Source organism: Dermacentor albipictus, chromosome 7 (genome assembly GCF_038994185.2).
Source record: "Dermacentor albipictus isolate Rhodes 1998 colony chromosome 7, USDA_Dalb.pri_finalv2, whole genome shotgun sequence".
Classification (NCBI taxonomy): domain Eukaryota; kingdom Metazoa; phylum Arthropoda; class Arachnida; order Ixodida; family Ixodidae; genus Dermacentor; species Dermacentor albipictus.
Window position 1 is genome coordinate 47,451,601 of NC_091827.1, and position 10,900 is coordinate 47,462,500.

General features: G+C 48.4%; 2 protein-coding genes across 7 annotated transcripts in view; both read left to right on the plus strand.

Moving 5' to 3' along the window:
- The window catches only part of Calx (sodium/calcium exchanger 3), a 339,781-nt gene that overhangs the window by 185,395 nt on the left and 143,486 nt on the right, over nucleotides 1-10,900 (plus strand). The window lies entirely within an intron of this gene.
- On the plus strand, nucleotides 8,937-10,790 carry LOC139047828 (uncharacterized). The gene is made up of 2 exons (XM_070521963.1): nucleotides 8,937-8,974; nucleotides 9,495-10,790. Exons 1-2 carry the CDS (start codon nucleotides 8,937-8,939, stop codon nucleotides 10,660-10,662), a joined length of 1,206 nt encoding a protein of 401 aa, XP_070378064.1. The 3' UTR covers nucleotides 10,663-10,790.

The window sequence follows — 10,900 nt, forward strand, 5'->3', positions numbered from 1 at the left end:
GCGAGTACCATTTCCATTTGTCACAGCTTCATTATTTAGCCACATCAATTTAAAAAAAAGGCAGAAATAAAGCATTATGAAAGCTGAACGCATACTGGAGAAAGTCAACGCGTATTGCTTGCCCTCACAAGTAACGTTTTCAAAGCGAAAGCTTTACTGGCCGCGAACTTGCGATTTCGCCGTGGCGGTGCTCCGAGGAGGCACATGACGTCACAATGCGCGCCTCGCCGCGGATATTTCTCTCTCTCGCTCCCTAGTCATTATTGCGCATGCGCCACTAGTAGCACCGATCGACAGGTGTTCAGCCGCTGCGCAGCGCCGTGGCTTTCCGCCACCGCCGTTTCGTAAGACTTCACATCGCGTTCCTCGTCGTTGCGCTCGCCTCCGCTCACTTCGTCAGCTGCGTCACATGCCTGATAACATGTCGGAGAATTGAAAAGGAGAGCTCGCATGCGCCGCAACCACAGTTGAGGTGGCAGTATGGACGACGGCAATTCTGATAAGCAGGAGGAGGCCTGGAATCGACATCGGAACGAGATGAAAAGGAAACGAATCGTCCAGGAAACAGACGAACACCGCGCCGAACGACTGGCTAAACGCAGTAACATAGCTAGACAAACAGACTAATCTGGACTTGCAATGAAGATTAACCAAGGCTAGCCATGCTATGCCTTAGCTTTCGCTACGTATATCCTGGCATAGCCGAGCTAAACCACTGCCAATTTCTTTTTCATTCTATGCGCTTTCTGTTGAAGCACAATTGAATTATATGCCTGATTTTTCTTTGCATGCGTTGTTTCCTTACTTGTTTTTCTTTCCTTCTTACGTCTTTCCTTTCTTTATTTCCTTGTTTTTCTCTTTTTCACTTCCTTTCTGTATTCGTTGTTTTCGTTTGTTTCTGTTATTCTTTCCATCTCTATTTCTGTACTTCCTTGCACGACCACGGGAATCCTATACTGCGGCATGCACCGCGAAGCCTCGGTGCTGCAGGCGCTGCCTGTCGCTTCCGCAGCCCGTGGGTTTGTTTCACGGCGTGAAGCCCCAACGGTGTAACGAAAGCCACGGCTGCCTTCGATCATCGACGTTCTGCCGCTGCCTTGGGGACCTTGACCCACTTATGAGAACCATGTTGTTTGCGACGGCTCTCCGAATAGGCCGACGAGGAGAAGGGGGAGGGGAGGGGGGTGGTCGTACGTGGTATACGAGAATGACGAGCGGAATGGGCGGTTGGGTGCCATGTCGTGTACTAATAGGAAGGAAGCGCGGATACATCGCTGGTTGGCATTGCGTGTATAGTTGTTCTACATTATAGAGCGTTGTGGCACTTTTGTGACAAAAATAAGGGCGTGCGTTTAGGTGCGCAAATATGCAAATAGGGTCGGCAAGTGAAGACATAACAAGCAAACAAAAACAAAGAGTGTAGAGCAGTGTGTTCTTACTCGAAAGTGGCAGAGGTCGCCAAGGATTATTTCAAAAGACAGTACCTGCAGGATAAAGCTAAACTCAGCCCCAAGTGCCCATTTTGTGCGTGGTGGCGGGAGAGCCCGTCAAGCTGACCATATTGCAGCTTTCTCTCCCGCTCCCGCGAGTTCACGCGACATGAAATTAAATTCGAGTTATTTGAATTCAATTCATTATTCACGGCGCAGGAGCAGGAGCTCCGTCGAGTATCGTGACGGGTGCTATGCGGGTGTGTGTTCTATACCTACAATGTTTGTTGCTAATATTCCAGAACGCTGTGTTGCAGGCAGTTAACGTAACGGAAAAAAAAGAGAGAAAATTTTCAAAATTCCACGTGGTGTGTGGGAGTCAATATTCTGTGAAGCTAACAGGATATCCGGTGGGTACCTCGCTAAGCATTCTGTTTATGGACCGCACGACCCGTCCGCGTGAGTCGATAGAATGTGTGTAACGCTAGCGTGAGTGTGATGAAGAGGACAAAACAACTGCACGGCCACGGCACGATGACTGTACGACGACGGTATGACGATGACGATAGTTCAAGGTGAATGAGACGACGATCACGTGACCGAAAAGAGCGACGACGTGCGTAGAACATCCGGCTGTTGCTTTGCAGTGGGTCGAACGACGTCCTTGGCGCAGATCTCACCGAAATGCATATTTTATTTTCTTGCGAGGCCCCAGAAGAGGCCAGTGCTGCGTATGCGAAGTAACGTAAGGTAATTAATATTAGTATTCCAGCCTAATAGATTAGGTACTTAACCTGACGTGCCTATAGTATTCGTTAACGCCACTCCCTGCGCTCCACGATCGTTCACTCAAGACAACGTCATTCGTTTTCCTTTGGTCGCCGATTTATGCTTGGATTAGAAGGTCGATGACAGGTCGTGCAGCAGAAGAGAAATGACGCGCATTCTGAACGTCCCATCGCGTGATACATTGCCCCACCGGGCACGCGCCTATACTAGAACTGACGCTTTCTGGTGTCGTCACGCGAAACAGTCATCGGTGCGGCTTTGGGCGTCTTCTAGCGGGGCGCACCGACAATCGCGCTGCTCGATGTCTGGCCACTGCTTTGCCACGAGACCCCGAGACCCAGCGTTGTAGTCAACAAAATTTTTTTGTCTCCATTTTCGACAAAAAAAAAAGATTTTGTCTATCTTCTTCTTCTTCTTCATTTTATGCGTTGTAGCTTCGGAACGTCCTGTAGCATATCTAAGAACAAGTTATGCGATCAACGTGGTTAGAACGGAACTATAGGAACGAACGAGGGCCACCTGCTGTTTTCGGCCATTGCGCCCACACGGAGAAACGCAACCAATTTCCCTTTTTTTCTATTCTTTGTGGGGTTCGTTCGATAGCCGGTGCCTAACGCCCGGACCCAGCGCCTGGGCTGTGATAAACATGTGCACACTTGAAGTAGGGGGATCTGGATTACCATTTGACGCCTTGCCGTGTTGTTTATAACGTGGATTGAAACCTGAATGCACGAGCATTTTAATAATCCGCCCCGATCGAAGCGCGACCTGGCGCGCTCGTGGGAGTCGACGCCGCGACTTCGCACTCGTCATAAGAGCGCCATGTCCAGTGAGCGACGCGGAGTTGCCTGCGGCCCACGCAGGGACGGTGAAGAGGATATCCGGTGCCTTGCACGCCCTCCTTACGGCTTCTGCGTTCAACTTTGGCGTGCATGTGCGATTCAAAAGCGTCGCTCTAAATTTATTTATTTTTTATTTATTCACAAATACTGCAGGCCCTATTCGGGCCCAAGCAGGAGTGGGTACATACAACAACGTAAATTACAACTGCCAATTAGCAATTAAGAACACAACAAAACATGTACATACATCATTGTAACACTATACGTAACAGAAATAAACATGTACATACAACAGTGCAATACGTAAACAAAATAACAATGAAAAAGCGTAACGCAAAAGAAACTGCTTTCATTGCGGCAATTTAAAGGTCAAAGAAAAGGTTATTTGAAAGCTGTACGTAAAATTGTACGTGGTCTCGTTGGTAGCTATCTCTGGTCAGTACTATGACTTGTATTTTCTCGCGCACTGCTGTGCAGTACTTGACATGAGCATCGTTGCTTGTCGCGTGTTTCCTGTGTCGAAGCAAGCAGTCAAGTGAACGAACGAAACGAAACGAAACGAAACGAAACCAAACCAAACCAAACCAAACCTGTGTAGAGTAAACAAAAATGGAGAAGAGTTTGGACTAAACAGTGTCGTCGGACTTTGCCAAACGCTCTTTATCATGGTTCCGGGTATAAGCGTAGCTACAAGGGAGTAGTTGTCAGAACTGAAATGACGTCTATATGCAAAAGCGGCTGCGGGAAGGAAGGCGGGCGCTCCAAGTTATGCGTGATTCGCTTCCATTACGCTGAAAACTGCAATATAAGTTTGAAGAAAGCGGCAGAATTGAGCGGCCTTTCAAGAAGAGCATTACTCCGCGTTGTGTGGTCGTCCGAGCGGCCCCGAGGCTTCTTGCTCAACAGTTCCCCAACTTCCGTGCTTCCTATAAGAACGATTTCGCGTTGCTCATGCAAATGGCGCACAAGTCCCTGCTATCTAGTTTCTGGAACTTATGGGCAATATTTACATTATTTCGCCAGAGCTATTATTTATTCTTTGGACATCAACGCCCTCTGTTTGACGAAATATTGCCTGTGAGCGGGAGTATTGGGGGCTAGAGGAAAAGTAATTGGCCTTAAAAAGAGCCGCGAGGTCGTGCCTACCGATGCACATATTGGTAAGAAAGATAAATGAAAGGAAACCTATAGTTTAGTATTCCTCGGTGTTCATTCTGTGTAGTTGTGCTGGCAGTAACTTACCCAGTTCTCTCATCTTTATTTGTGTCCCATAGAGCCATAAGTTCTGACTGTCGCATTTCACTGACGGTTCTAGCTCTGAAAAAAAAAAATCGCGATCCATTTGATCTTGTTTCCGTCCTTTATTTTTTTTTTTTTTGCTTCCTTCCACTCGGGGAGAACGGAAAGGACAAGACGCATTATAAGGAACGCGGAAAGAAGCTTTACCCAAATCGACATGCATTCCAATATATTCCTCCGAAACTTAAGTCTATTCTGTAAGTATTGCATGGACCATTTTGTTCGTTTCCTTACGTGCAAAGCAGGACTGTTCGTTGAGTCCGTGATTCTCTGGCTGAGGGACTTATTCAAGTTGCACCGACGGCTTCGATCTGTAGCTAAATTTCGCTTGCAGACCGCGTCTCAAATGGAAACGTGGTCGAGGGCACCAAAGGAGACGACACAGAAAAGTATTATTGCAGTTGTGCATTTTTTCCCCAGGAACTGTGTCGTTGTCGATAAAAAAGCTGATCTTAAAGGGAGAATGGTTGCTCTGCAAGTCTCGACATCTCCAATGATCACATTTTTGTCTTGTTTCCTCTTCAACAAGCACATCATTCAATTTTTTTTTTTTTGCTCCACGAGATGCAAACCCGACTTAGCTATTTAATGACCTTGATACGTTCACTTCAATCTTACCCGCCGTGGTGGATTAGTGGCTATGGCACTGGCGCCACCAAGCAGGAGGTTGCGGGCTCGTTGCCCAGCCGCGATGGCCACATTTTGATGGGCCATCGCGGGCCTTCAATCTTTGGCCGTTGGAATCGTTCACCGCGTAGTAGTCATTTATTTTCAACGTTCTAAAGTGAATAGCGTTCTTTGGCTACCGGGGTAGTTTTCTTTTTTCCCAATCTGACTGAATGACGTCACCGCTGGGGGCAAAAACGGGATGTCCCCGTTCGCCTATGTGTGGGCTTGACGTTGTGTGGCGCGGTGACATTCGTCAAGTTCACCTTTCTCCACGGTGCGCTTGCTCTCTCCAATGGATGCAAGCTCGATGTCACGTGGTATAGCGTTAGAGACGCGGAACGATTGAGCGACATCTCGTATCCTGTTTCAGCAGTCTATAGGCAGCGTGGGGAACGTTGGCGTGTATATTTTGGCACGTGAACTACAGCGTTGCTACGATGCTTCTTGGGTGAGGACACGCTTTAGTTTCCCGTCTTCAAGTGCCTTTCGTTACATACAGCGGAAACCAACGCCATACTCCTTCCTTGCACGAAGATAACGCCGCCAATGCTGCACAGTGGATGCTCGAGAGAGAGAGAGAGAGAATAAACATTTATTTCGTAAAGCGAGTAGAAAATTTCCTCGATAAGTGGGGCCCTCAGTCCAGGGCTGCATTGCCATGCGCGACTTCGCGAGCCCACTGGATCAGCCGTTGCTGTTCCTGCTGGCTTGTGCTGAGCAGCGCAGACTCCCAAGAGGAAAGGGTAGGGTTGGGTATAGGAGGAACACCTGAAGGGTTAGGGCATTCCCACATGGAGTGATACACCGCGGGTTTGGCCCCACAGTGGGGACAATAGGAAGGGTACAGGGTGGGATGAGAGATATGTAGCATGTGGAGACAAGGAAATGAATTGGTCTGCAGTTGCCGCCAGACAGCGGCATCTGCTCTATTAAGCGAAGGATGAGAGGTCAAGTGGTTTAGCGGTGAATAAGAGGGAACGATTCCGCGACTTCTCGCGTGAGGTGCTGTGGACGTAGCGCTGAAGAAAGAGAACATTGTCGTCCACGGCAAACGAGTGTGCTGAACGCCTGTCTACGGGAGGTCCGCCAGGAAGAACGGATGAATGGTGCTGATCAGCACTTTTGAAGTCAACGACTGGCTCAGCCATGAAGTGGTAGAAGAACGCTGTCGTTAACGCACCGAGGAAGAACGTGAACGCTCTACGCTGCTGCATGTGCCGAAGAAAGAGAACGTCCTCGACAGCAGATCTGTGGTGACCACACCGTCGATTGCATGCCGGGCTTACTTAGACAAGGATCTTTGACGGTCTCTGCGTGAACATTTCTTACGCCCCGCGCCGAACTCCACGTGTCAATGCACCATAAGTTTTAAATTCTCTTACAAATGTTAAGGGGACGTGGTTTTGTGAACCTTCAGCAGCGCCTGTCTGGGAGCTCAAACCAGGTTGACCATCGGAGAGCGGATTCGGCGGGGAAGACGAGGTGATGTAAAAACAAATAACTGAACTTTAGTACATCATTACGGGTGAGCGGAGCGCTCCAAGAAAAAAAAATATATAAACACGTTTAGCGTGCGTGCAACCGCACACAAGGGCAGAGAACATGGAGGAAGGAAACTGAGGAGAGCCCCTATCCCCTCCACGCGCTAGGAGAAAAGTGTGGAGGAAAGGACGTAGTAGGTTCTCCTCTTTCTTGCTCATTTTTTATTTTTTTGCCGTAGCGGCCACGTCTTTCGGGCCACAATGGCGGCTTTGTTTTGGTTCTGTGCGCTCACACGTGTTGCTCTGTAGGGTTCGTACCGTGGCAAAGGCGCCGTGCGGGCAGGTTTGCGTTGGTCTCCGTGTTTTGTTGCTCTGCGTTATCCGCACCGTGCTCTCCCGGATGTTGCTGTGGCCAGGTGGGACAGGAGGAACTAAATTTCGGGAAATGAACGTGCACGCAACGCTGTACGCAATGTACCGTGTCATGGCAATGGCTGCGGACGAAGGAATATCCGCGGGAAATTTCGCCCTCTTTGGCGGAATCATGCTAAAGTGGTAACAATTGTTTAGTATTGCTGCGAAGTGCGCGGGTCCGAGCAGCACAGTTGCGCGCAGTGCGTCGTGGTTTCGCGAGAAATGTAAACAAGAGAGGACAGCTGGCCCGATAGGCGGAGCAATGCTATGAGCAACGCCAACTTCCGGCTTCACTTTAGCTTCACAAAGAGTGACGTCAGGGCCTCTCCTGAGTTTCCATCCTCCGTTTCCATCCTCCAGAGAAGATGCAACCCCACGTGGCGGCTTGCTGGCTTTCTTATACCCTCCTCCATCCAGGCGTCCTCATTCTCTGCTGCCTCCCGGTAGAGGGCATTGTCAGGACACGTCGGGTCAACCCAGACAGATGGCCACGGGAGGCAAATCCATCCCTTGGCGTAGAGGGGTTGAGCCTCGTAAAGAGGGAAACATATTGAAGGCGCAGCGCAAGATGACAAAGACAGTAGGCAGGAACCTACGGTAAGAATAAAGTTAGTTGTGAGTTCAGCGCTATCCTGTGTGTTCCTGCCTTCTGTTTTCGTCGTCTTGCGCTTCCCCCCCTTCAAGATGTTCAACCGGTATCGACTCGCCCAAATGTCGATCCTTCTGCAGTAAAGAGGGGAGTAGGATTTGTACATTTTGCGCATAATCTCGTCGCACACACTCGACGGAGGAGTCCGTTCATGTCGACAAGCGTGACGGTTAGCCAAGCCGTGTCCCATGCGTTTGGCATTCGTTCCACTCATTTCCGCACAAAGTGAACCGCAACGCAACCTCGTACATGGTTATATTGCGCTCAGTTTTACAAACACGATATTAAGGAAGGACAGGACGTAGACGGACGTAGCGCAAGTTCTTGCGCTACGTCCGTCATGGCGCTAGTCATTGCGCTACGTCCGTCCACGTCCTGTCCTTCCTTAATATCGTGTTTGTAAAACAGAGCGCAATGGGGAACCAGCGCTGGAGTTTCGACGAACATGCAGCGCCGCCCTCTGGACGCGGCCGGAAGTTTTCAGTAATACAAACAAATAGAAATGGCAGCAAACGTCAACGACACCGCGGTGCGTGAAAGTGAAACCATAGGTGAAACGCGGAAAAAGAAACTTCGAGGCCGGCGGTATTGCTGTGTTTTTAAGTGCCACAACCAAGAAGGCTATGATCGCAGCGTGTCTTTTTACACATTCCCTTCAAAGCCGTACGAGTTAGAGCGGCGGCAACGTTGGATACAAGCTGTTCGACGTGCTGGGTGAGTGTGTTTAATTTTAAAGCGTGACACTTAAACAGGTGGGAATACGCTTGAACTTATATGCTTAATTTGTTCGACAGGCCTGACGGCAAGCCATGGCAGCCGAATGCGAACACCAGAATATGCAGCCGGCACTTCTTCGGCAATGCAAAGAGTAATTGCATGCACCATCCCGCCTACGTGCCAACAATTTTTCCTTCAGCATACCGCTGCACGGTTCCATGCGACCCTTCGGCACCAATAGAGCGTTACCACCGGTGAGGTTTTTTAAAGCAAAACTACGTGTCGTCGTTGTGGGTTGTGTTAAATTAGGCATCGAGCGATCGCGCCTCGAGAAAGCCGCACCAACTTGTTGCCGAGAGGAGCGGAACTTGCACGACGCGCGCGTAAGGGCCCGTCAGGCGGTTGGAAATTTGCGCTGTGTTCGGCTACTGTGCCAGTGAGCAGGTGTTTGACAACCATAAAGGCCAAACTGTTCGTTTTATGCCACTCGTCATCCACCGTTCAAGGCCGGCTGATCCCGTTGATAACGCGGACGATCGGACGTCGCCCTGGCCACGAACGATCGCGGCCGCCTTCATTATTTCTTGGGCTATTTCTGCATTGCAGTAGAAACGATGCAAACTGTTGATTTATAGTAAAAGCCTCCATGTACGCTTCGACATCTCAATACACCACCGCTGCTTGGTACGTTCGCATACCCCAGTAGCTTAATTGTACGCAGCCGACGGTTTTGTTTCCGGGCTATCGCGACACCTAACTCCATTTTATAGTTTATTGGTTTCAACGATACAAAGACTGTAGCGGCTGACGAGCTGTTAGTTAGCTTTCAAAGTCCAAGAGTCGCCTTTCGACTAATCTTAAATGTCTTCTTCATCAACCTATCACATTAATGTCGCGTTGATGCAGTGGGGGATGTCTTTAAAAACCGTACATACAAGTGCACCGATTCTATGTTTTTTTTTTCTTACCAGATGGGCAGAGCGAGCTCGAGCACGTGCGAAATCACCTACGAATTGCCAGGAGCCATCACAACAAAGTGAAAGGAGGGCAAGTGGAAAACAATGTTGCATTTTGGTTCAGAAATCATAGAAAAATTTATTTTTTCCGTTTACACAGGACAAGGACACTCACAGTTTGGTTGGAGGCTCCAATCAGCAGCAGTTAATTGACTTTTTCCATTTATACAGGACAATGACATTCACAGTTTGGCTGGAGGCTTGTATCAGCAGCAGTCATGCCTTGAACCGCCAAATGGACACAGTAGCCTGGAGCTGGTACGTTCACCGTTTGCTGGAGCTCGATTCATATTCTCTCTCATTTGCGACTTTCAGGTTGAATGCAATCTTGAAGAGGAGCACATTGAGGCATTAGACCTTACAGTGCAAAAGGTGTGCCAGAAAGAAGAATCAGCCACACCATGCTTCATAACACCAGCAGGAAATTTGCCATGCCTATCGCACCGTGCTGCAGGACCAGACTCTAGGGTTTGCTTTTTTGGGGGATTCGACACAGTTTCCTTAACACCCGGTGCAGTGAGAGATCTCTGTGGCGTTTCAGACAATGTTTTCTCGCTCCTGTTAAGTCTCCTGCCTCACACGAGAGATAAGGGTACTGATGTCAGCCTTCCGAACAAACTTTTAATATTTCTATTCAAAATGAAGCATGGAGTGCCTTTTAGTGCAATTGCAGTAATTTTTGGCATTCATGAAACAACAGCAGCACGAACGTTTCATGCAGTTCTGGGCACGCTTGCGGGTGCTACAAGAAAGTGGATATATAAGCCACATATGCAAGTGATACGGGATACACGTCCAGAGTGTTTTAAGGTCAACTATCCTGACTGCACACTCATTGTCGATTGCACTGAAGTGCGCACAGAAACACCATCAGAGGTGAGGCAACAACATGTCCTCTACTCCACGTACAAAAGTGGCTTTACATTGAAATTTTTAGTTGCGATTGCCCCCTCTGGCCTCATTGTATTCAAGTCCAAATCCTATGGTGGGCGTTGCTCAGACACACAAATCGTGCTGGAATCAGGATTCCTTGAAATAATTGGTCAGCATGATGTTATTCTTGCTGATAAGGGTTTTCCTGGAATACTAGCAGGTGTAGCAGGTAAAAGTGCCGTACTGATTATGCCACCATTCTCAACTGGCAACCAGCCGTTCTCACCTGCAGAACTGCAAGAAACATACAATGTTGCTCAAGTGCGCGTGCATGTAGAGAGAGTGATACAGCGCATAAAAACTCATGGAATTTTGGAGCACCGTATTCCTGTCAGTTTGATTCCTGCCATGAGTGAAATTTTTCATATGTGCTGCATTTTGGCAAATCTGCAAAGTCCAATAATTCAAAGCAACACAAAGTAAGGTGCTTTATTTTCACTGTGACACACAAGCACAGAGTATCAAACATATTTTTTGCATAAGCACTGCTACCACCTTTTACAAAATTGTAATATTTAAAGGCCAACTTCCCCACAGAGATTTTGAAAAATATTCCGGTCATGTGTTTTTCATCATTTTTGGCAATAATAAAAAGCGGACCAATCCATTCGTGTAAACATGTGTAGACTTATGTGCCTAGCTTGCAAACACAATACTGCTG